Genomic DNA, 27,453 nt, shown 5'->3' on the forward strand with positions numbered 1-27,453 from the left:
GCTGACTATTAAATAATGGAAGTGCCCTTAGCAATGATGTGTTTTTGCACGTGCATGCATTTTTTTAAGTGCCAACACATGGCCAACACCAGCCAACACATGCGCCGATTGCATGTTTTTTTAATCCAACCCAGAAATGACAAGCAAGCCACCTGATTGGCCAGCTGCCGGCCAGTTGGACTTGAGCGGTCGCCAAGGTGGTATTGGGGGATCGACCGGCTTAGGTAGATGCATAATTATGTGTTTCGTTTTGCTAGATATTGCCAATTTGCTTTAATAGTAGATAAATAACGTTTGATATTTCTTTGGTGACATTGTACAGTGGAATCCGCTTAACCCGCGCCCCGTAGGGGGGGGGCGAAACGGCCCCCACCCCTGTCCTTTTCCGTCGATATCTCCTAAACGGCTGGAGATATCGCCACCAAACCTTCATGACCCCTTCGGGCATCAATTTTACACATTGTGACCAAATTTTTTTCCAGAGGCTATGATAGGTTGGCCACAAATGACGTCAGAATGACGTCATGTTCTGTCATTTTCGACTGAAAAAAGACCTTCGCGAGAAGACCTGTCAGGCCTACAGCTTCAAAGATCCAGAAAAGTGAACAAGACATATAAGGTGTAGAATTGACAGGGCTACAAAACTGCTATCTCGGATTTTTGAAATTTTTGAGTTTTGACCCCCAAAAATCAAAAAAACATTTTTTGGATATAATAGCCAAAAATCCAAAAAGTTTGAGTTTCGAAAAAAGGAATATATGTGATAGTACCTACCGTCTTCTATCTACAGACCAAATTTCAGATCGATACCTATTTATTAGAAACAAACATTTACCAACATACAGGTTACAACGGATACAATATAATGCACAGATACCTAACGCTAAGGCTCAGCTAAACACGATATAGCAGAGCACTGGGTCACACCGCGCACCAGGTAGGGAGCCAGTGGTAGATCGATACCTTGTTTATTGGCCAAATTATAGCGAAAAAAACTTCAAAAATGATGACGTCAAATTTTCAAACTCAATTTTTTTTTTTGCAATTCTACACCTTGTACAGCAAAACAAAGACCACCATTAGACTCCCCGTGACGAGCTGCATCGAATCGATACCCATTTTATGCAAAAATATCAACTTTGAAATTTGACCTAATTTGACCTGACCTTGACCTGACCTTCACCAAAACGTGACCTAGGCTGGCCCCAAAGGCTGCCTAACCCACATAATCGCATTTGTCATGTAAAATGGACCATAAAACATGCATCACACGACACTTTCATATTGTGACCCCCGGTGACCTGACCTGGTATCAGTGACCTCAGATAGCAAAGTATGTGTTTGACGAACAATGTACCATCAATGGTTTTCAATAAATTACCAATTTACTCGATTTCACAACACATTTCTTGAAATGCCTGTGAACGGTGAAAATCCGACCTTTGACCTGACCTGTGACGCCATCGGTTTGATGATGATGATGATTTGGTGTTTAAGGGCGCACCAGCAACGAGGCTATATCGCGCCAATATCTAAACTTTCGTTCTCAAAGTCGGGGGTTAAAAATCACCTGAAGCCCAGAGGCCGTGATGAACGAAAAAAGGCGAGAGGAGTCTAGCAAAGGGGAGTCGTCATCGAGGAGAGTCCTCAAAGAGAGCTGGGAGCCACGCAGGCCCAGAAACCGCAATAGCTCAACGTTCAGTCTCGGACAATCAACCAAGACGTGTCGCACCGAAAGACGGTCGCCGCATCTCGCACAAATAGGCCTGGAGCCAACGCCGATAAGGTACCCATGTGTCCCGTAAGTATGTCCGGTACGAAGCCGGCAGAGGATAACCTCCTCTCGCCGCACCCTACGTGAAGCAGACTGCCAGGTTGCCAAATCTGGTTTGATGCGTAAGAGCTTATTTCCATGGGAATGACTCCAGGCCTCCTGCCACTTTCCACGGAAGAAAGCGCTCACCGCCGGTTAAAAAAAAAAAATCCCTGGCGGGTAGAGGAAACCGGCGGGAGCAGGGCTGTTGTGCCGCACGGTTCGCAGCTCGGTCCGCCCGCTCATTACCAGCAACACCAACATGACTAGGGACCCAGCAAAAAGTGACTGATGTTCCCTCTCGGTCGAGGGCTGTCAGACCGAGAAGAATCTCCTGTACGAGGGGGTCGGTCGGATAGAATTGTGTCAAGGTCTGGAGACCACTCAATGAGTCAGAGAGGATAAGATATGAAGGAGCGGGGTGAATCGCGATAAAACATAGGAGTTTGAGAATGGCGACCATTTCGCAGGTAAAAACGGATGCTTGTTTAGGTAAACTGAAAACCCACACAGCGTCGCCACACACGAAGGCAGAGCCAGCACCGGAGTCGGACTTAGACTCGTCGGTGTAGGCTAAGGTGTGGCCTGAATATGATTCAATATGTTCCAATGCCTTCGCCTTGAAAACCAGAGGAAGAACTTCGTTCTTACGTGTGCCCGACAGGGTAAGATCCACAGAGGGAGCAGCAAACCTCCAAGGAGGTTCAGACAGGACATCAACTTGCTTGATGTCCCGAGAGCCGATGCCGCATTCTCGAAAGTGATCGGCCATCCGGGCACAGAAAACTCGAGAGCGACTCCTCTCATCGCCATCAAAATGAGCTAAAACTGACCTGGAGAAGACCGCTCCGTGAGCAGGATGGGAGGGGAACTGACGAAGTTTGACTGCGTATCGCATGCCCAGCATCTGTCTTCGTAAGGCCAGAGGGGGCTCGTGCACCTCATCCAACAAGCTGACAACAGGGGTGGTTCGGAAGGCACCGGTCGCAATGCGAATCGCCGCGTGATGGACGGTGTCAAGACTGAGCTTGGATGAGGATGCAGCGTTGTCATAAATAAAACACCCGTAGTCCAGACGGGACCGCACCAAAGGCCGATACAAAAGGAGCAGGGTGGTACGGTCAGCGCCATAAGACGTGCGAGCAGCACACTTCAGGAGGTCAAGAGCTTTAAAACACTTATCACGGAGAGACTTAACATGACTTCGGTAGGTGAGCCGGCAGTCCAGAGTGATGCCAAGGAACTTGGCCTCCGCAACCATTGGTATGGCTTTACCATAAAGCTTCACTACCATGGGCGCAGTGGGGCGACGCTTGCGGGAGAACTGCATGCCAACCGTTTTTGTAGTGGAAAACCGAAAGCCATTCCTCTTACCCCATGCCTCCACTCGAGCAACTGCCATCTGCAGCTGTCGCTCCATTGATCGAGTCGACGCCGCACTGTACCAAATAGCGAAATCATCGACATAAAGAGCGCGGCCGATGGCTGGAGCGAGGACCTTTTCAATGTCGTTGATCATGACACCAAAAAGCGTCACGCTGAGCACACCGCCTTGTGGGACTTCGTAATCGTTAATCTGGGCGAACCGCTCAGATAACAGATGGTTGCCCACTCGAACACGGAAGACCAAGAAAATTGCTTAGAAAATGACCCATCGTGCCTCGAATGCCTAGCTTATGCAGCTTCTGTAAGATACCGAATCGCCAAGTGGTATCATACGCTCCTTCAATGTCGAAGAACAAAGCGCCTTCTTGACGACCTTGTTTGAAATTCGAGCGGACAACTGAGTCAAGAGTAAGAACGTGGCCGACAGTACTCCGGTGCTTTATAAAACCACACTGAGAATTCGCAAGAAGTTCGTGCCGCTCCAGATGCCAGGTAAGTCGGATATTCACCAGCTTTTCCAACAGCTTTCCCAGGGCGGATGTGAGCGCAATTGGGCGGTAGTGCAGAGGGTCCAAACCGCTCTTCCCTGCTTTCAGAACAGGGATGACAACTGCCTCCCGCCAGGAGTTTGGATAAACACCCGTCATTCATAGGAGGTTGAACAGCCGAAGGAGAGCATCCAGAGCAACCGGAGGGAGATGGCGAAGCATCTCATTGTGGACAGAATACGGGCCTTCTGCGACACATTTAAGACAGCTTATAGCTGACTTGAGCTCAACCATTGTAAAAGTATAAAACGATTAAGAGTACTGACATACCGTTTCCAAGATAAGCTCTTGGCCTCTTTGATAGTGCGCTTGGCAACCGCTCTGGCTCTCTTAAAAGCTATCATGTTGGCCGTGGAACTATTCCACTGAAAGGCGCGGTAGGCACGTTTTCGGGCACGAATTGCATCAGAACAGGCATCACTCCACCACGGAACTGGTGGTCATCGGGGCATACCGGGACTGCGGGGTATGCAGGCTTCGGCAGCCTCGACGAGTTTGGACGTGAAATCATCGACCGACAAACTGTATGTTGGAACATCTGAGAATGACTCTGTCAGTCTCGCCTCGAATTCGGTCCAGTCTGCCTTCGTTAAGTTCCACCTGGGTGGCCGACAGCCAACTGAGCCATGCTCCCGGAGGTCCAGCCAGATCGGAAAATGGTCGCTGCCCATTGGGTGCGCAGCAACGCGCCACGTGAAAAGAGGAGCGAGCTGCGGACTGCTAAGACTGAGATCTAGAACTGATGTCTGACCAGAAGGTAGAGTAAAATGAGTTGGAGCACCGGAGTTAAGGACGCATACGAGTAAGTCCTCATCGCCAATAAAAGATGCTAAAAGTCGACCACGGGTGCAAACTGTCTGACATCCCCATGCAGAGTGGTGAGAGTTAAAATCGCCTAAAATCAACACTGGCTGAGGTAGCTCTGCCAGTAACATACGAAGATCCTGCACAGGGAGACTCCCCTGGTGGGCAGTACAGTGAACAACAGGTTAGCTCCCGGTGACCGAGAGCCACCCGAACAGCGACCGCTTGAAGCGGGGATCTGACCGGGATTGGTCTCGTCGAAATTCTATGGCTGACAGCCACGAGAACACCACCGTGAGCAACTGAGTCGGTGTCCAGGTCCTTCCTGAAAATGGAATACCCTTTGAAATGTAGGTGATGCTCTGGCTTCAGCTTCGTCTCCTGTAGACAGACCAGGAGAGGACAGTCGCGACGGATCATCGTCTGTAAATCAACAAGGCTACTGCGGAGTCCTCTATAGTTCCACTGTAAGAAACTCTGCATGGAGAAGACAGTATAAGAGGCGCAGAAGCGCTTTAAAAGCCCGTCCAGACGTAAAACAGCCCATGAAGGCGATAAAACTGTTTGAAAGATTGAGTAGAAAAACGACTAGAAAATCACCTCCCCAGAGAATTCGTATTGAATCCTCGCGTGGCTATTTCTCTTCTCGCGAAAGGAGACGTTCTCCTTCGTCATCAATGCTCGCACCTCAGCCTCGAACACAAAGTTAGGGCATTTGCGGTGCCATGCCCGGTGCTGGCCACCGCAGTTGGCACATTTGACACTGTCCCTGGCATCAGTACCTGCCACTCGGTACTCAGTGCCATCAGTACCTACATATGCCTGTAGGTACTGCTTTTCAAATCGGGGCCCGACAGACATACGAGTAGGCCTCGAGACAAAAACGAACCTCGTATTTTGTTTTTGCAACCGAAGGAAGGCGCTACTCGGATAATGTTCAGGTAGCGCCTTCCTTTGGTTGCTAAAACAAAACACGCTGTCCACCTATTTTATTATTTTAACGAAATTGTTATTTAACCTTCGCCCCAGTGGGATGGGGCGGGGCATATGTTACCACCCTGTCGCGTTTTTTTCCGTGTGAATGCACCGCTGGGAAAAGTTTGCTGTACATCAATTTTGGACAATGTGTGAAATTTTTGACCTCAGGTCATATCAAGTCACGTCACCAGGTCAGGTTAACTGACCATGCCTAAAAAAGTTTGCAATCATGTCCAGCCTGCAGTGTTTGTCAGAGACGTTTTAAACTTAGTGGATTGCATGATGTTATGGGCGCCTATAATTTGTATATCTCGGATTTTTTATATCCGTGACCTAAGGCCAGACAAATAGCGTGACCTTTCCATTTTAAGTCAATGGAGAAAATGAAAATGCCTCTAGATCCGTGTGTACGCATAGGAACAGTCCAAATATTTCTGAATCACAATGATTTGGACCACCCGTGACGACCAGGGTGTCTTTTTTGCTGATAGCCTCTAGAAAGGTCATCCGAGGTCATTTGAGGCTACAAACAGATTTTTGCCAATAACTAACGATTGGAAAGAGATAGAACGCTTGGAATGGCTTCATTGTGCTTGTCTTGTCGAGACGCATCGAATGATATGCAACATGGCCTATTTGGGTCACCACGTGACCTTGACCTGAGGTCAAAGTTTGACCTTGACCTTTCCAGGTAAAAAAAAAAATCCGAAGCGACTGAAGGAGAGAAACACGATAGTGCCATTGCCAATTCTTCATCTTCGCTGGTTTAAAAGTTATTCGTGAAAAAAAAAAGTTTTATCCAAAAACAGCTATTTTCACAATGTTTGACCTATGGAGGCTTAACTGTTGACCTTAGGTCAATTTTGATGCTGGCCTTATGACAAAAAGAAACCAAAAAGCTATCCACTGCTTTTCCATGCGTTTTTCTAGCTATCATAGTTCCTGAGATAACGGCATGCTTTCTGAAAAACATAATGACATTTGGCAAATTTTGACCTGATGACCTCTGGTGACCCCAATATTGCTCAAAGATGAAAATGACTGAAATACTTTCAAACGTACGCAATGAGAGCTATCGACTGCTTTTTACTGCGTCTTTCTAGCCCCCTTAGTTTTTGAGTTAGAGGTGGGTGGTAACATATGCCCCCTCCCCCCCCCCCCACTATGGCGCAGTTGGCTGAGACCGCCACTGGGGCGCGGGTTAATGGATTTCAGTACCTGATCGTCAACTCAGCTGAAAATATGGGGATCACTAGCCTAATTAGGTCGGAACGTGATTATACTATCAAGAATGGATGTGAGATCAGAGATGAGTGAATAGCGATGATTAAACCTTCGCTCCAGTGGGGGGGGAGGGGGCATATTTTACCACCCTGTCGCGTTTTTTGCGTGTGAATAAAAAACCGCGGCGCGTAGCGGCGCGCCGCTTAGGGTAGCTTTTGGTACATCAATTTTGGACAATGTGTGAAATTTTTGACCCCAGGTCATGTCAGGTCAGGTCACCAGGTCAAGTTAACTGACCAAGCCTAAAAAAAATTTGCAATCATGTCCAGCCTGCAGTGTTTGTCAGAAAGCTTTTAAACTTGGTGGATTACATGCTGTTATGGACGCCTACAATTTGTATATTAGAGATGCCCTTTTTGAACCCGCAAACCCGCTTTCTGCGGGTTTTCAAAACCCGCAGGGTTTTTGGCGGGTTCGAGAAGCAAAACTTGTCGTGTGGCGGGTATTTGGCGGTCAGACTTAAAACCTATAAAAAAATTATTTTTTTTTAGATGCAAAACACAATGCCAAGTGCATTTGCTCAGGTTAACAATACAATATTCATCAAAACAACTTTTAAAACAGAACCAAATATAAAAATATATCAAGGAAGCACATTTCAAATGCAAAACTGAAAACAACCAGCAATAGCATCCACAGTCTAGCAATGATCAAACCAGGATACAAGCAACAAACTACAAAGCATAAATAAATGCTGATGAAAGCATTCCATAAAACATAAAAGAACCTGAAAGCAAACTTATAGGAAGCTTAACTGAAGTCTATGTGCAGTGTGCACTAGATATACATTATGGAAGAACCCAGACTAAAATGAGATGTTGATGTTGAAAATCAGAGCAAATGCCACATGTTACTTTATTTGCGTCTGGTCGGCATAAAAAAGAGCTAAACAAAATTTGATGCAAATTCATTGATTACCTATCCTACTCTATGTTCTGTCCCACCCTATACCTATTACGAAAATAACACACCAATTACCTGCAATTACCCTTACAAAAAATCAAAATATTGACTGGCATGCGGCCCAAACATAACGCAATACAATACTGGCGCACTTTCGACATTCTGACAAGGATTGACATTTGATTGCGTCAATTTTGGTCTCTGAGGCGAAGGAAAGCTGTCATTGATGACGCAATAATAACTTTACAATCAATTTTTCTGTCTTGGGTTTTGAATACCTCAAAATAGCAGTTATACATGTTACAAAACCACGTAGCTGGTCGCATTTATTTCTTTTGTCTTTTTTACGTCCTTATCATTTGTATGCCGATTGCCGAGAGAGGATCAGCCGGAGAGCATTACCAAGACCAACTATAAAATTATTACATTTTATTTAGTATTTACTGTCTCTTTATTTCCTAACCGGTGATTAACCTCTGAATTATAAAACTTTAGCTGTTGTGTAAAATCATATTATCAGAATGGCACATTAATATGCATTATACAACGGTGTTTTCGCAACAAGTTCGCACTAACTACAGCTGCAATAATTTAGTCGCTGTAACATTCCTTGCAATCAGCTGTTGGTGACGCTTCTGACGCATGTTTCCAAAAATGCGTGGTTCATTGGTTAGTTGGTTTTTGCTGGGCTTTTGCATGATTTGTTTTATAGATCGACTGGATACGCATTATTCACCGTGTCACTATTTATTTTTAACTGGAAATCGCATATCTTTTTATATCAACATTCATTTTGATAACAGTATCATTCCAGAAGCCTAACATTGAGAGAAACCAGAGTGAAATTTTGATCCTCAGCCAATGCTGAAGGGTAAGGTGAAAGATTTTACTGAATTCTTTTCAGAAAGGAATTTCAAATGTATTGATGCATTATTCGTTTTCCATTATCCAGTGTGCACTTCCTGAGGACTTAGCATAGCAATTTCAAGTCCTTACTATTTGTTTGGCTGTCTTTTTCTGCACAACAATGAAGCAAGTAAGGTTTATATAGCTCTAGCATTGACCCAGCTGTATTTTTCCTTGCAAAGGCAGGTTTTTAAAATTGCGGTTTTTTTGCGGGTTCGGCTCAGCCAAAATCAGCTTGCGGGTAGTTGTGGTTGGGCAAGGGGTAGCTGCGGGGCGGGGCGGGTAATGAAATTGCAAATTTGGTGCATCTCTATTGTATATCTCGGATTTTTTATATCCGTGACCTAAGGTCAGGTCAGTGGCGTGACCTTTCCATTACAAGTCAAAAATGAAAATGCCTCTAGATCCGTGTGTACGCATAGGAGCAGTCCAAATATTTCAGAATCACAGTGATTTGGACCATCCGTGATGACCTAGGTGTCATTTTCGCTGATAGCCTCTAGAAAGGTCATCCGAGGTCATTTGAGGCTACAAACAGATTTTTGCCAATAACTCGCGATTGGAAAGAGATAGGACGCTGGGGATGGTCTCATTGTGTTTGTCTTGTTGAGACGCATCGACTGATATGCAACATGACCTTTTCCGGTCAGGTCATGACCTTGACCTGAGGTCAAATTTTCAAGTTGACCTTTCAAGGTCAAATTATAGTTCAATCGACGCGTCTCGGCGAGAGGAACACGATTCTGGCAATAGAAATGTCGTGCTTTTTGTAGTCGAAAGTTATTGTCGAAAAACACTTTCCGTAAAAACAGCTACCTATTTTTGGAGTTTTTGCCCTCTGGAGGCTAAACCGTTGACCTGGGGTCAATTTTGATAATGACCTTATCAAAGGAAGAGTTCGAAAGCTATCGATTGCTGTTCCATGCGTTTTTCTAGCTACCATAGTTCCTGAGATAAGGGCATGTTTTCTGAAAAATATAATGACAATTGGCAATTTTTGACCTTTGATGACCTCTGGTGACCCCAATATTGCTCTGACATGAAAAATGACTGAAATACTTTCAAACGTACGCATTGAGAGCTATCGACTGCTTTTTACCGCGTCTTTCTAGCCCTCTTAGTTTTTGAGTTAGAGGTGGGTGGTAACATATGCCCCCCCCCCCCCTCCACTAGGGCGAAGTTGGCTGAGACCGCCACTGGGGCGCGGGCTAATGATGATGATTGTCCTAATCTGCGCACTGCATATTGCACAAATGGAGACTGATTCTGGGAGTCTGAAATTATGAGGCCGATTACGATTAGGGTAATGAGTTATAAGGTTAACTCATTAACCTTATAACTCATAATAAGTAAGGAAATAATGTAACTAGTACAACACTAATTTCTACTTTTGCAAAGTTGTTTAGATGTAAAAATGTATAAATAAAATGTGTAAAAATAATGGCCAAAATCTTGGCATTCAGGTATTTTTAAATGTTTGCTTGATCTTTTTTTTTAATCGAATGGGAAATAGAATCGCTCAAAAACTTTTTGGCTGAATCAACGTGAATCGTTCCTTTTTTGTTTTGTTTTTGATTCTATGAATCGAAAGGAATCGATTCACCATTTTTTTACGAATCTAATGGCAATTGCATTGAAAAAAAATCAAACGAAGCAGTGATTGAAACGATAAAAAAAGTGGAATCAATAACCAGTCTGGCGGGCAATGCACAGTGTTTTATCTCGGCCTCAAAAGCGGACATAATTAGCATTTTTGGCTATTTATATCTCGATTTTTTTATCACCAAGCGCGTCTAAATAGACCAGCAGGTCTAACAAAGCAAAAAAAGAACATCTAGCTACCATAATTTGTGTGCACTAGCGTCACAAACACGAGTGTTGCGGTGTGATCCTCGTGGTTTGCATACCAGGTCGTTTTACGGTTCACATTCGAGGTCACATGGGGAGCTCATGTTTCGCAACTTAAGGTAAAAATTATACATCAATTGAAAGCTTGCAATGTTGGCAAGACGCCTACGTTGTTCATTTACCCGTTTCTGATAGAAAACATTTTAGAAGCTTAAGATGTCGACCATGTTAAATTTATTTTTTCTGTAGGATTTCAATGTTCAAATAGAGCTACAAAAAATCGCACCTGGTTGCACGTCTCAAGACTTTGTCAGGATAATTCTAGTCATGTTCTCTTCGTGTTCTGAAAATGTCAGCTGCCGAGAGGTGCCGAGAGGCCGGCAGTGTCGTGTTGAAGAGACCTCCACCGCGCGGCGTCGGTGGGGCCGCGCGGTCGTGCCGAGGGAGCAGGAACTTCGAACGATGGAAATATGGCTAGGAGAGCATTCCGTGGCCCCAAAACGTTCAGTGAAATCACCGGCGTGGATGAAGCAATCATCACGCGGCTTTCAGTGCTCCTGAACGCCATGCAGTCGCTAAAACGCATAGATGCTGAACGATTCAGCAAGTACGCCATGAAGACCGCTGAGATCGTGGTTTAGCTCTATCCATGGTTTTATATGCCGGTCAGCGTCCACAAGCTCCTTCTCCATGGTGCTGCCGTCATCGAAACTCTCCTGCTCCCCATCGGTATGTATTCGGAAGAGAATCAGGAAAGCCGAAACAAGCACAATGGGGAATATCTGCAGAAACATGCGCGAAAGACGTCTTGGGTGAACACAATGTCAATGACGGACCAATACCATTACCTCCTCATCACCAGTGACCCCCGTCATAACGAAGAAGTGTCAGACGATGCTGGAGCCGTTGCGGAAGAGAGAGAGAGAGTCAGCTCGCGCGCACAGGGTTGACATCAGTCACCTGCTCATGCTACCCGACGAGGGAGAGTGAGAGGTGACGTCAGGTGATGAAGAAAAAGCTCGATGAGTGCACTCAGCCGAGCGATGAGGACTCGAGCGATGACGATCGCGATGAACCTGAACATGTAGATGTGCAAGTGCCTGACTACTACGCTGCCAATGTCGTGTAGAAAATTGGAAATGTGCCGCAGTCATTGATATCTACAAGATTGTTTGCTACGCAGTTGGTGTGTTTGGCGTATCTGATAGTTGTCTGCTTCTGAGGAGATTTCATTGATTTAACCTAAAGGTTTAGGATCATGTTGCGCAATTGTGCCATGTGGAGAGCACGATAATATAACCTGAAACCTGTTAAAGAAAGGAACAAATTGATATATTCCATTTAGCATTGCATTTATCAGAGCATCCGTTCTTCCCTTGAGTGTCCGATCTGTATGACGCTTTTGTGCATCATGCAACGTCTCTCAAATGTATAAAAACATTTAGGTATCAATAAAGCAAAGCATGTTTTCACATTTCAATCTTAAAATGGATGTTCCCGCCTGAAATCAGAACACTCGGCGAACACGAAATAACAATTTTCAATGGCGCTTGTAGAAAAGCCCTTTTTGCATAAACTAGCGAATTTGGTTTTTCTAGATGATACGATCTTTCCGGATATATTTGGACATCAGCGACGGTCAGCATGACTGCCAGTGCCTGCGCTTTCATTTGACATCAAAATTATTAGGATCCGATGGAAACTTGCTGAGATATCGTATTATGTCCGCTTCTGAGGCCGAGATAAAACATTGTGCAATGGGACGGCCGATGGCCAGTGGGTAGCCGGTGGGACAGCCGGTAGCGGGCCGGCACCCACCTGGTGTGCGCGTGGCGGCCGGCAGGTGCCGGTACTCGGCCATCGGGTGGTGGACGGCGCCGGCCGGCCGGAACGGTGCCGGCTGCCGGCCGCGGCCGGCCGCCTCCTGGCGGCGCTGCTCGTCCCGCTGAGCCCGCCACCGGCGCAGCAGCTCGCGACGCGTCTCACCTGCACCAGACCGCGCAAAGGGACGCATCACAAACACGAGCCAGTTCGTACAGCCACCCAGCTATCTCAATAGTAGGGGAGAGTGGGGCAAAGCGGCCACCCTAACGTTTCTAACGATGCCGACGCTTGATTTTTAAACTTGGAAAGATTCTTTCTATACCAATGTGATCCCTATTAAATTGTCTTTTATTCCAACTGCGTTTCATTTCCAAAGGCGTTCACATATGGGAGATATTGACAAAACTTTAAACCTATAGCATATTGGCCACTTTGCCCCATCCCTGAGGCAAAGCGGCCACTGGCGACTTCTCAAGTCCCGATATGAGAAACAGAATAGTTGCCTCATGCACGACTAGGGCATTTGATGGTGACAAGGTTTAAGGGAAGATGGATGTTTACTTTGTTATCCTCCCACCTATTGCTAAACAAAGAAATAATTTTCTTGGAAAAACATTTAATTGCATAATTTGGTAACTCATGTAACCGAAAAGTGGCCAAGATGAATGCATGACGACACATTTGAATATAAATAATGTTTTTATCCAGATGGAAACAACTTATGGCCAATTGGGGGCTGGCCACTTTGCCCCGGCCGCTTTGCCCCGCGCATACCGTCCGAGACAAAAATATTCCAGCTCAGCTATTAGTGGGGTAAAAAGCATTAAAATTGGTAGAAGGCATGTACGATAACCACGCAATGCATGGACAAAAACGCTTATAAAAATTCCAAATGATTATGGAATAAAATAACATTTAAAAATTGTAAATATAATTGGTAACCTGGTAAGAAATGCTTTTCCGTGTTTCACAGAACAATGGCGATGGGCCTGAAACCCCGGTCTGGCTCATTCGAACGACCGCAAAGAGAAGTATAATTGGAAATCATAAATTGGAACTGACGCCAGCTGTGGAGGGCTAAAACGATGGATGGCCGCTTTGCCCCGGGTGGCCGCTTTGCCCCACTCTCCCCTACCAACTCCCTACACAGGCATCTAGGAACAGCCAAGCAGATACGGATTACTTCTCCCATGCAGAACTTTTTCATAAGTGACTTTTTTCGTACAGTGATACATATACCCAGCTACACCATAGCCGTATAAACAATTTAACTGCATGGCCAGAATAAGTTCTGAGTGAGCATTTGATCATATTTCATCGTTGGACTGTGGTGAGAAGCCAGTCGAAACCATTTAAAATGCTTAAAACCCTAAACATATCGTCATCGACCAACACATGTTAATTCAACCAGTTGAGCTGGCAAATGGTTGGGCGTGTTGACCGTTTTACCGGGCCGTGTGGGTTCCAGGGCCGGGGCGGCGGCCGCGGCCGGCTCCTGCTGGCACCGGTTGGCCCGGTGGATGGCGTCCCGCTGCTGACGGCGCTCCTCGGCGCGCCGCAGGCCCACCCTCCGACGGCGCTCGTCGGCCGTGACGGGCGCAACGGCGCGCCGCTGCCGGTGTCGGCCGTCCCTGCTCTCCATCCCTGCCGCAACGCCGGACGGCGGCGTCAGTCACCACACTCGTCCCGGCCTCCACACTACTCTCACCTCACCACAGGGTCGCCCCAGACACGCCAGCACGTGGAGCCATGCCGGCACCTACGCCTGCTGCGCTGACGGCACCTGCGGCTATGAACTGGTACAGGTATCGAATTGCATACATACATATACCTACATGTTACCGTGATAATTCTCCTCGCGTTGTGTTTATTTTAACTTAACCCGCGCGGGGCTGGGGGGGGGGTAAATTTTACCCCTCCTCGCGAATTTTTGCAATATCTCAAAAACGGCGGCGCGCAGCGCCGCCAAACTTTCAGTACCTTTTCTTACATCAATTTGACACGTTCCCTGAAAATTTGAGCGAAATCCGTCGGAAAATTGTTGAGAAATTGACGTTTTAGTGACGTCATGTTCGCCATTTTCGCCTCAAAAACGGCAAAACTTCAAACGCCGCTAACATCTTCATTTTTGAAGGAATCAAGACGTAACAAAAAAGGTTATACGTCATTCTACTTTGTCTATCAAATGGCTATCTCGTTTTTTTTTGAAAATTTTGGATTTGGGCCCAATTTTTTTTCTACGCCGCCACCCATTAATAGGTGACCAGGAGTGCCCCCACCCTCGAACCCAGCGACACACAGTACCCTTACGTTAACACCAGAGAAAAACAAAAAAAAGCAATGTCGCGGCACTCCCAGCTAAGAAATGGAAAAGAAATAAAAAGAAGACAAGAAGGGAGCGAGGATGTAGGTATGGTATAATGCTGAGTTCACTGGTACTTTTGCTTTGCTCTATCTTAATTAGATCAAAAGTTATCAGCGAAAAACTTTTGACTTGTTTTAGCAAAATGTGTACATTTCATCTCCCACCCACCTCCCTCCCCCTAAATATTGACCTAGAGCAACCTAATTTGCACAGGGTCGAGACATAACTATAAGGGGGCCACCTACCTAACAAATTTGATATTTCTAGGTGCCATATAGGAGCCAATGGCGAGTGGGTCGCATCGACTCCCCCCCCCCCCAACCTTCCAGGCCGCGTTATGAAAAATGCCCTGCCAGGGCGAGGGTTAACTTAGATTCGTTCAAACACCTTAGATGCGTTCAGCTTTACGCGACGCCAGTAAAATAAAAAAAAATAAAAGATAAGTATCAAAAATTGTTGGAGGAAAATGTGTTCCAAAAACGTCATATTTTCAAAGTTCTTGCCATCTGGAGGATAGGCTGTTGACCCTGGGTCAAATAAAAAAAAAACTCAAAAGTCCCTTGTCAGAAAGAGCTGTCAAAACGTTTTTTTTTTTCCTTCTGCGGCGCTGTAGTCATTAAGGCTTATCAATGACCTTATCAAAAGAAGAGTTCAAAAGCTATCGATTGCTTTTCCATGCGTTATTCTAGATATCATAGTTCCAGAGATAACGGCATGTTTTCTAAAAAAAAAATATAATGACATTTGGCAAATTTTGACCTTTGGTGACCTCTGGTGACCCCAATATTGCTCTAAGATGAACAATGACTGAAATACTTTCAAACGTAGGTACGCATTGAGAGTTATCGACTGCTTTTTACCGCGTCTCTCTAGCCCTCATAGTTTTTGAGTTAAAGGTGGGTGGTAACATATGCCCCCCTCCCCCCAATATGGTGAAGTTGGCTGAGACCGCCACTGGGGCGCGGGTTAATAATTCCACCTTGGTAGCACTATTTTTTATTTATTACGCAGTGGCTTTATTAACAAGAGTAGGTAGTAATTTTCATTAACAAAAAGTATATTCCAGCCAGGCGCGGATACAAGGGGGGCCATGGGGGCCATGCCCCCCCCCCCTTGGCCGATTTAAAATAAAATAAAAAGTTAAAAAGCTGAAAAGGGGGCCTCCTGAAAATAAAGTGGCTATTCATGTTGAGATGTTGCCTGAACAGCTAGATAAGCTCAATAGACGCAGTTTTTTTTTGGGGGGGGGCCAACAAGTGGGAAGATGGGGCCTCCAACAGGTGGGATTATGGGGGCCTCCTGGTTTCTAATGGCCCCTCCCTTGGAGATTTTCTGGATCCGCCCCTGATTCCAGCTCTACAGTTGACTACATAATAATGTTCCTCAATTAACAAGCAGTTGCCTGGGATGGTAGGCTGTGCAGGATCACACAGACTGAGTGACACAGTTCAATGATGTGACCAGAGGGCTGTTCGGCTGCGCAGCCAAAATGAAATATGCTGCAGCACGCATGCGCAGTGAGGGCTACGGCTCCCGTTAGTCCCGCCCACGCCACTGCGTCACCGCCTGTGTGACGTCACCTACTGAAGCATACTTCGTTTTCCTGCAGCCAGAAATTCGGTGCTGCAGGAGACGCAAGTGGCGCGGATTAACCCATGCCCGGCTGGGGGTCCTGGATTTTCACGCCCTGCTGGGAGGGGGGGTGTTTGAACATCCCCCCCCCCACCCCTTTAACACGACCCCTGGGCCACGTAGCGACACGCGGAAGGCGGCGTTCGAAAGAGCACCAAAAATAATGACGAAATCACTTCGGTCACTTTTTGGTCAGGTCAAAGGTCAGGTCACCAAAGGTCATTGCAGGCAAAATTTCGCCGATTTTCAGGTCGAATGTCGACAATTTCCAGGAAGCCAACGCATAACTCGGGAACCAATAGAGCTACAGCGCCGCGGAAAAGCGCATTCGATAGCCCTTTTAACGCCCTTTCTGAGTAATTCTCTCAGATTTGACCTAACGTCAACGGTTTTGCCTGCAGGGCAGGGCATATTTTAACATACTGACCGAGTCCCATTTTGGGACGCAGCCCCCTGCCTTTGGGACGTAGCCCTCGCGAAATTTGGACCACTGCGTCCCACACTGAAATGCCACGGTTTCAGAGAGGAAAGTGCGAGCAAAACTAAGTAACATGCCTCGGCCTTTTACTGTGTAACAGATGTTGCCTTTCCGATTGCGTTGTGCCCTGATTTACTATGTACCTACCTAAGAACATACATGTCCTCTTCAGTCCTTGTGCCCTGCCCTACTCTAGGTCGTACACCTTATCCCTCGCCGGCACAGGGGGGGGGGGGGTAGATGCAACCCCCCTAAGGTTTTTTCGCGAATAACTCGCGTAAAAAGCGGCCGATCGCGACGAAACTTTCAGTACCCTCGCATTGATCAATTTTACACCTACCCTGAAAATTTCATGACCCTGACCCAAATGACCTTTCACCTGTGACCTCTTTTCCGAGACCATGTTTGGCCGGAATCGCGATTCGGCATATGTCGGCTCGCATTAGCCGCGCGTTTGCAAGCTTTTCGTGGTTTCAAACGTTCAAACATGTGATTTGATGTTGCTCCCATACATTAGGGTGAGTGTCAAGGTCACCTAAAGGTCAGGTCAGGTCATTGTTCTTTGATGACCTCGGGTGACCTCGGTTCACTTTTTCGAGTTTTACATGTTTCTAGGCTAGTTTTTGGAGCTGAATTCGAATTTAGCAACCATTTAAACATTTACGAAGTAGTTTTGGTGTCTTCGTAACATGTTACGAAGCTGTCAAAGACGGTTGACACGTATTACGAATACCCGTAACAACCCCTACCGGTTGACCTGACCTGACCTGACCCGACCTGGTCTAAATGCTTGAAGACATCATCTCTGATCAAAACTAACACGATATTCGTGATCAGCACCCCAGAAAACCATATCACAGCCACACTTTACGACTTTCTAACAGGTCCCGATTTTCCCGGTTTTCGGGTCATTGACCTGACCTGGAAGGTCACCCGATGACCTAAGACCTTAAAATTGGGTATCATCGGCTTCCTCTCGTGACGGGCAACACGCTCGTTTTTTCCGCGAAGCTCTAGCTCGGATCAGGGCCAAACGCGAGGGGAGGGGGTCGTATCAACCCCCCTTGTGCCGTCGAAGGACGCAAAATGGCCTGTGCCGGCGAGGGTTATTATGTTCTTCCCTACTATACCCCTAGATATGTGCCCTGCCCAGTGCCCTGTCCTTAGGTCTTGTTCCTTAATCCTTGCCCTACCCTTCCTTCAGACCCTGCGCCCTCCTCTGCATTCAGGCTCTGTGCCCCGCCCTGCCCATGCCCTCAAACCCGATACCTTATATACTCTGCAATTTTGCGCGCTGCCTTCCCGTCTTTAGACCCCGTGCCCTGCCCTACCCTAGTTTGAGCCCCCGTGCCATTCTCTGCCTGGTGAATGGGTACTGTTTGACCTTAAGTCATCTTATAATTTCAAACACATTGTATCTTCAATGCGAATTGGCAATATTTCACACGTCAAGCTCTATTTTGAATCGATTGATAGGGGTGAAAAACGCGTGAAGAGACGTATGTATCACATTTTAATAATGTGCATATTTATTTTCATTCATTAGAAAATAGGTACAACTTGGTGCGTCAAGGGAGGTCGAACACGCCCAACGCCGTTCAGGAAAACGAGTGACTAACAGCAATATCAATGTCATTAAATCGCCGGTCCGTCCTTTGAATGCGGATAAAGAACGCGCCACGACTGGGTGAATTTCGAGACTGGCCAAAAGCAATCACAGCCCGCTCCCAATATCCCGCTTGCTGCCGCTCCACCAGCACAGTAGGGTAGGCTGGGCAAAGCGCCCACCCTAACTTTTCAGCCTCAGTATCTCCTTATCTTACAAATTTGAAGAACTACCAGGTAGCTGATCTGGTAGCTCATTACCTTAGCTTTCTTCCAATAACACATCAGAAACGTGTGGCATGCACAGTATTTGAGATATGCTGTCCGATTTGAGAGGACTACAGATCGGGCGTTTTGCCCCACCCGTGGGGCATAACGCCCATATGAGTGGGGCATAACGCCCATTCCTGAACGTTTAATCACAAGTTTGATACTCTGGTAAAATAATGTAGCATTCATCCATTTCTCATTTCGTTAGACCTCAACTCGACAGATTGCTAAAAACATCTTAAACACTGCTGTCGCCACGCCAGTCCTTATTCAGTCAACGCCTGTCACTGCCCTGGGCCCAATCTTATAAACGCCGTGAAATGGATATGGCAGCACTCTAAGGCTGGATATATAGTACGCAATCTTATAAAACTCTGTAAAATCGAAAACACGGCACGCTCCCTACAGCATTGGTAGCCGCCGGTTTTGAGGATGCCCTAGCATGCTTTTAACCGTGAGCAGCTGTGCACATCTCAAAACACCGACAATCATCAGCTGTTTGCGGTTTCAGCGGCGTCCATTTCACGCCAGAATTTGTGGCGTACTTTGACGAGCTTCTCAGACAGTTTAATTCATTTAAAGGGACTATCCCACCTTCTAAAATGTTGTTAAAACCAGTTAAATTGTGCCCGACTTTATAGATTGGATGACCAGGAACACGGTTCTGGCATTTATTTTTCATTAAACATCTTAGGCTTCCCATATTCCAAACACAAACTTTCAAATATGTGACGTCACACCCCAAAATTACCTCCTTCCCCAGGCCACATTACTGTCATAAAGCTGATTCTTTTTACTCTGTAGGCACCACAACAAAGTTCAGACCAAGTTTTAAGCGATTTTTCAACGAACAAACCCATTTAAATCAGAATGACTAAACGAGGTGACGTCACACTAACGGTCGCTCCATGTTGAAGATAGGGCCTTGTACAAGGCCCATTTTCAAATGAAGGGAACGGATTTCTTCAACACCAAGAGGCCGCGGGGGTTGCAAACTAGATAGATAGTGGTTTCTGAACCTCGCCGCAAACTTGGCTATCTCAACTCAAACACCATGTTAAAGGTGGGATAGTCCCTTTAAGATAAATTCCATGTTTTTATGATACAAGTATGCAATATTTTACATTATGATATTTCTAAGATTAAGACATCCTCCACATATTAACTCATTGTTTATTATAATGATGCTTATTATACAGACAACGATCAATTTCAAAATATGTATTTTCAGGAACTAAATGCACACTAAAACACATAAAAACGAGTGGTCATCGTTATATGGCTTTATTTTTCAAATTAAAAGGGGATTTTTAAGAGGATTTTAGCACCAGTAACCGTCTTAGATTTTCAGCAGCCACTGCATTATAGAATCGGTATGGGTCTTTAGCCTATTCTCACGTCTCACGTATGACACAAATAACGGGCACTTCATGGTTTCTGATTAGATATTTAAATTAATGATGATATACCTTAGTTTGTCAAAAAATTGTTAACTCCTACTCACTATTCGTATCTCCTCACTTTCTGACTGGCACAGTTAAGGATCAATGTGTTGTTTCTCTTCCTGCATCTCGATCTGACTTCTGAGCCGAGTATTTTTCTTGATATGCTTTGATATGTAGACTGGGTTCTTCAATCTTTTGAGGAATTTCTTTTTAGCTTTAGGTTAGGTAACAGATAGGTACCTATGCTTGAATAAGAAGGAAAATAAGCTGTAACTTGACCTAATTCAGTTCATGTACGTAGTCTTCGAATTTTAGTAGTTTATCTTCAAGAAGGAAAATGTCAAGAGCTTATGACAAGAAGGAAAATAAGCTATATCTTGAATTGATCCAGTTAATGTACGTATCCTGATGCTCAAATTGTAGGAGCTTCATTGTCAACGGCATTACTTAAATTACTGAAACAGTAGCCGAGCTATAATTAAATGACTATTTAAATAATTCTTTAACAAATTTATTGCAATGCCTTAACAGCAAATAAATGCAAATGATAAGTAGAAGAAACACTTTATTCACTCGATTTTCTGAGCGCGAGAATGCCCTCGCTGAAATTAATTTGGTCGGCAATCCACTTTTCAGGAGAATTCTTCAAGCATGTTTGTGTTTTCCATAGTTTGCTATCACGTTTTCCATAAATAACTTATTCATTACACGTATGTGTGTCTCTAAAAGAAATAAATGCCCCATAAAAATTAAAACACATAACTTTTGCTGTTCGCAAACAGTACGCATAATTTCCAATAGCGAAGGCGACAAGACATTGACCAATCACGTTGCGTGTTTCCTGCTGGCGTTGATTTGTACTGTGGGCAAAATGGCGTGAATAGAATCACCATATTATTCTCTTTATAAGATTGCGTGAATAGGGTGCCGTAAATAGAGTGGGGTGGAATGATAGTACGCCATTTGGTAGCACAACCTTTATAAGATTGGGCCCTGGTGAGCAAAGATCATAAGATCGTTTATAAGTTCATAAGATCATAAGATCACAAGATCGTTATCGTTTATAAGATTGAGCCCAGATCTCGCGAATAAATCGTTCTAGACGATCCTAACCAGAAAATTGCATATTTTATAAGAATCCTGATTCCTGAGCAATAGAAACATATCCGCCACTCACTTTGAGCCCAAAATGCTCGCAATAACCCGTGCTGTATAACTCCCATTGGCCCATGATGGGCGCTTTGCCCCGCATCAAAGTGTTCGTATTACCCCAACAGCACATTCAAAACAAAATTTGCCAAAATTAAGCCTGTCACAGTTGTGTTGCAAGCAAATAAATGCTCAAAGCATAGCTTAAATCTGCAGATTCAACATAACAAAATTTTATTGCCTTCTTCAATCTCTATCAGACAAAGTTTTGGCACTAAGAAAGCTTTTAATTTCTAGAAAACATCAGCAATATACCAATCTGTATTTTATGTTCAGAAAGCCCCACTTGTGGCACCAAAAAAGGGAGCACAAGCAGATTCCTGCGTGTTCTTGAAAGTGTCTATCAAGGATTCTTTAAAAAGTCGAGCATTTCACAAATAAGACTGCAGGGTGTCGCCACGGCTCCCTAACTTGTACGGACACATTCTGTCAGCCGTAACACTCATCAGAGGCCGTTAACCCACGCGGGCCCGGGGTCGGGGAGGGTGTTTTTCGTCCTCCCCCCCCCCCCCTCACCCCGGACGACTAGTTGTGATAGCCCCCGAATGCCTAGAGGTTTCGGAAAAAAATGCAAACTCATTTTTGATGCCTACATTAGGTCAGAGGGCAGTTCAGCGATCCCGTGCTGAGCTGCGGATTTATTTTTATTTTTATTTTTGCAGATTCCTTCAACAAAAAAGGTCCTAGACCTAAAGCAGTGGTACCAACGCATTAGACATGTCTAGACGCGTTGAATAACATATAGGTTGTTTGAAAAGGTCAAGTTTTATGTTGTCATGTGACCTCGAATGGCCTTTGGTTGACTTTCACACATGATCAGTCTCTTTTTCTGTATTTGAAGTCACTGGTCACGATTTTATCATTTATTTTATCTAAGCATTCATTTAGAGCCTCAGTATGTCAAAAGTGACAGAATTACTATGGCTGACCTATCAGTGAAATAGCCTATAGAAGGATACGAAATTATTCGGACACTTCCCTTACCTACCGTTGTAATTAAGAAACAAGGCAATATGCGGTTTTTCCTTTTGATGATGATATAGCCACCTTTCATAAGATCTATTTAGAAATGCCTAGAACATTCCAGCTACTGGGTTTTTAAGCACAGTGGGTTTGATGTGGACCGACGCCGTATTAGCATGTGCCTACATGCAGTTGCTCTGTCCTGGTGCCGGATGTCCCCTTATTCACCTCTTGCTGGACAAAAGTCCATAAGATCTCGATGGAATTAGGATGAAAACTATTTGTTCCGGAGGATCCCGGATAATACTCTGGTGTTACTTTCGAAAGTAAAACAGCAGAAATAGCATGTGCCTCCATGCGCGAGGAACTAAAGAAATTTGTGCTTAAATAGTGTTTTTGATGTCAAAAAAGAGGTGAAAATACAAAACTAGAGAAATGTGAAAACAGTTTTGTGAATATAAGGTTAAGTTTAATTAAGCTATTAAGAAACAAGAACACAACGCGAGAACACTATCATCAACATCTGGAGCCGTATTGACCCGGATTCGCCGGTGATTAAGAAATCTTTGAACGCCTTGTGCAAATTTAAAGAGTAAAGTAATGTGAAGTAACGTAGGTAATTGGTGTCTTGAATTGGCTTTGAGTAATGTAGGTATCTGTTAAGCATTAATTAAGTGTACTCTTTGACAAGATGGCAGGGAAGAAGAAAAGGAGAGCTGACAATACAGAAGCTGCCGATCAAGATAACTCGGAAAGATCAGATAAATCAGATTCAACGATGCCTCTGAAAAGGGACATTAGCAAGACTATGCGTGAATTTCACCGAACACAAAGACGGCTCATTTCACTTGTAGAGAGCGGTGAGATCACAACTGGAAACTCAACCGATGCCATCGAATCACTAGAGGATTTGATCGAGCATATGCATGGACTGACGGAATCACTTTGTGAAGAAGTAAGTGATCAAGGCGAAAAGGAAGAACATTGGCAGGAACTGGAGCAGGTTGAGAAAGAATCGCGAGAAACCATTCGGTTGACCAATAAAGCCATTCGCGAGAAGATTAACCCGCAGCCTGCAAACGCACCACGTTCAACTGATGCGAGCACGTCCGGAACCCAAGCAAACAAAGGAGTGAGAAGAACGCAGATGGACTGGACCACCCATGGTCTAAGAAGTCCTCAACTGCCGGTGTTCTCTGGAGAGGACTATGAAAATTGGAAGATAACATTCGACGCATTTGTGGGAGACGAGGACATCCCGGAAAAATTCAAGATGATACAGCTCAAAGTCTGTCTCGGCGGTGACCCGCTGAAGCTCGTCAGCCGATACAATCCCACGGCAGCCGGGTATACAAAGGCCAGAAGCGAGCTGGAGCGCAAATACGGCGGAACGGGAAGACGGATCAGACGTCAACTTGAAGAGATCCGAGCGATGAAGCCGGTACGAGCCGGAAACTGCAAAGACTTGGATGATCTTGCTGACTGCGTCCAGAACCTAGTGACCAACTTGGAAGACAGTGGATGTGTGGCGGATCTGACCGAAATGTCAGCATACTACATTTTGGTCAAGGAGAAGCTGCCGGCATCATATTTGAAAACCTACAAGCGGTGGCAACAGGATGGGAACAGGACGGACAGTTTGATTCTGTTCGCTGACTGGCTGGCAGATGAAGCTATATGTGAGCGGGAGGCGCAGGAGATAAGCTTGGCCGGTCAGCAGAGACCTGAAGGCAGAGGCAAGGCGGAGACCGTACCGAAGAAGCCGAGAAGAGTTTTCAGCACGGAAACCGTCGGACAGCCTGAACGAAGAGCAACGTGTCTGTACTGCAACGAGCCGCACAGTCTGGATAACTGCCCGCACTTCACCCGGTGGACTGTCAGCAGTCGCTACCACTACTGCAAAACTAACAGGATATGTTTCCGCTGCCTGTCTGGCCATCATCTGGGGCGTAACTGCCGGCAGTTCAATGGCTGCTCGGTGAATTCATGTGAAGGCACGCACCACACACTGCTGCACGCTACAGCCAAGCCCGCGACTACTGGCCGTGAGGGAGCCTTGGGAGGCCGGTCGGTACCTCACGAAGCTGAAGTAGCTGGTGCAGAATACGTCCCATCCACCCAGACACAGAGAAGTTCCAAGCAGTCGTTTCGCACAAAGAAGTCATCTGGAGACGCTCAATCGAACCCCGATCGAGTGGCGTTTCAGACGGTGCCAGTGAAGCTCTCTGCGAATGGGAGATCAGTCATTGTGAGTGCACTTCTGGACCCGTGTTCTGATGCCAGCTACCTGACGGAGGCCGCTGCGAATGAGCTACAGCTGCAGGGAGAAGATGAAGATGTGGACCTGGAGACGGTGAACGGAAGCTCACAAGTGAGGATGAAGAAAACTCAGGTTCAACTCAGCTCAGTGGATGAAGGCTACAAGGTCAAGCTCAGCGCATTTGTCATCAAAGATCTGTCCAGCGCGTCAACAAAAATCGACTGGAACCTGATGAAAGATCGCTGGGATCATATGAAGAAGATCCCGTTCCCGACCGTATCCAGGAAAGGCGGCATTGATATGCTTATCGGCCTGACGGGCGACACCATGTCCCTGTTTCTACCTGAGGAAACCATCCAGGGGCCTCCCGGTGATCCAGTGGCGGTGAAAACCCCACTGGGCTGGACCGCCTTCGGGCCGGTCAGTGGAGCCGAAATGGAAAACATCAAGACCCTGAGAACCCATATCCGAAGCAAGCTGAAAGTGGAAAATCAGGAAGAGATAAAGGCCATGCGAGAGATGACAGAGCTAGAAGTGATCGGTGTAAGGGAGCAGAAAGAAAAGATTCTGTCAGTTGAAGACAAAGAAGCGATGAAGAAAGTTGAGAAGATGAAGCACGAAGGAGGGCGATATGAAGTGAATGTCCCCTGGCGAAATGATGAGCCCAATCTGTCCGGAAATTTCGGATATGCGCTCAGCAGGCTGAGAAAAACGGAGGAAAATATGAAGAAACGTAAAGATGAAGCCATGGATAAAAAGTACGGTGAGATCTTCGAAGATTACGTGAAGAAAGGCTACTTTCTGAAGATAGCCGCCGGTGATGAAAACTGGACAGCCGCCACCTGTGAAGGGTGGTTCTTGCCTCACTTTCCAGTGATAAGACAAGACAGGGCAACAACAAAGATCAGACTGGTGTTCGACGCTGCGGCAAAGTACCAGGGAAGGAGCTTGAACGACGAGCTGTACCCAGGTCCTTCAATCTGCAGCGATCTGATCGAGATTCTACTGGGATTCCGGCGTCATCCCATCGCTCTGACGGGTGATGTCGAGGAGATGTTTCTCCAAGTGAAGCTGGCGAACGCAGACAAGAAGTATCACCGCGTCCTATGGCGCGACGGTGAAGCAGAGAGGGCGCCAGATATATACGAAGCCCAGCGATGGATATTTGGAAACGCGGCTGCACCTTTCGCTGCTCAGTATGTCATGAAGGAAAATGCTCAGATACACGCTGCCGAGTTCCCTCTCGCCGCTCAAGCCGTGGAAAGATCATTCTACATGGATGATGCGCTCTGCTCCTTCAAAACTGAAGAGGAAGCCAAAGAAGCAAGAGAGCAGCTCACTGATGTGATGAAGCAGGCAGGCATGCACATACGGAAATGGCGAAGCAGCAGCTCGGATGTAACAGCAAGTATCCCGGAAAAGGAGCGCGCTAAGGAGCCGGAATTCAAGATCGAAGATGGCCCAAATCAGACAAGCAAGACGCTGGGTCTTCTGTGGAATGCTGATGAAGATACTCTTGGAATCTGCGCTACCACTTCCTCAGACGCCACGCCTGAAAACCGGCCAACAAAAAGACTCTGTCTCAAGAAAATAGCTGCGGTTTTCGACCCGCTGTGTCTGATCTGTCCGCTCACCATCACCGCCAAGATCATCTTTCAAGAGACTTGGGCTCGCGGTCTGGATTGGGACGATCCACTGCCGCCCGACATGGAAGCTGAATGGCTGGCCTGGCTTGAAGATATTCAGGAGGTGAGCTCATTGACTGTCCCAAGGTGCGTTCATTCATTTTCCAGTGAAAACACACAAAAACTGCATGTATTCTCAGACGCATCGGAGCAGGCGTACGCCGCTGTGATTTACGTCGTCACTGACTGTGAAGAAGGGATCGTGTCAAGAGTAGCTCTGGCTCGAGCTAGGGTCACACCAAGGTCAAGAAAGGTCACCATACCTCGACTCGAGCTTATGGCTGCGCTACTTGGCCTGCGGCTCGTGAAGAAGGTCTGCGCTGCGTTTGAGATTCAGCTGACGGACGTGGTGTTCTGGTCGGACTCGCTCAACGTTATCTGCTGGATAAAAAATGACGTCAAGCGCTTCCAACCGTTTGTCGCCCACCGCGTCTCAGAGATCCGGGAGTTCACGAGTCCTGATCAGTGGAGACACATTCCTGGAACGGAAAATCCAGCAGATCTCCCCAGTAGAGGTGTCAAGCTGGAAGACCTGAAGCACATCAGCCTCTGGTGGGAAGGACCTCCATTCCTTCTGGAGTCACCTGAGAACTGGCCAAAACAGAGAGACATCTCTGAACAGGCATGCGACCCCAGTGAGTTCCGCAAAGAAAAAGTAACTACTCACTCAGCGCGGGCGAAGGAGATGGACACAGACTTCCGGCTACAGCCAGCACGCTACTCGAAGTGGATGAAGCTCATCAGAGTGACAGCATGGGTGCTCCGCTTCGTGAAAAGGCTGAAACAAAGAAGAACCGAGGCTGAATCTGAGAACTCGGATAGCTCCTGTGGTTCTCTCTCGAGTGAAGAACTGACTCAAGCCGAGTATTTCTGGTTCCTGAAAGCTCAGGAGTGCTTCGAGGACGAGCGACGTCATCTGCAAGCACAAGAGGAAGACAATGACGTAGTGCACTCAAGGCACGTGTGCAAAGACAGCAAGATCCGTCGCTTGTGTCCAGTGCTGGATAGCAACGGATTAGTGAGAGTTGGCGGCCGTCTACAGCAGAGTGGACTGTCCTTCGACGCCAAACATCCGGTGCTGTTACCGAAGCATCATGAAGTGACGAAGTTGTTCGTGCGATACGTTCATGAAGATGGTGATCACGAGCTGGGAATCGAACACACCGTCTCTGAGCTTCGTCAGAGGGTGTGGATAATCGGCGCCAGAGAGCAAGTGAAAAAATGCATTTGGTCATGCCCAGAATGTG

At 46.2% G+C, this 27,453-nt stretch overlaps 1 protein-coding gene across 1 annotated transcript in view; it reads right to left on the reverse strand.

Annotated features, from left to right (window-relative positions):
- Window positions 1–27,453, reverse strand: part of LOC122363598 (disks large-associated protein 5-like) — a 152,376-nt gene that overhangs the window by 114,680 nt on the left and 10,243 nt on the right. The window contains exons 2-3 of the mRNA XM_043333067.1: window positions 13,744–13,938; window positions 12,289–12,456 (exon numbers count right to left, since the gene is read on the reverse strand). Coding sequence (XP_043189002.1) covers window positions 12,289–12,456; window positions 13,744–13,936 — 361 coding nt within the window. The 5' untranslated portion in view covers window positions 13,937–13,938. The remainder of the gene's footprint in view (window positions 1–12,288; window positions 12,457–13,743; window positions 13,939–27,453) is intronic.

Source organism: Amphibalanus amphitrite, unplaced genomic scaffold (genome assembly GCF_019059575.1).
Source record: "Amphibalanus amphitrite isolate SeventyFive unplaced genomic scaffold, NRLGWU_Aamphi_draft 000629F_arrow, whole genome shotgun sequence".
In the NCBI taxonomy this organism is placed as follows: domain Eukaryota; kingdom Metazoa; phylum Arthropoda; class Thecostraca; order Balanomorpha; family Balanidae; genus Amphibalanus; species Amphibalanus amphitrite.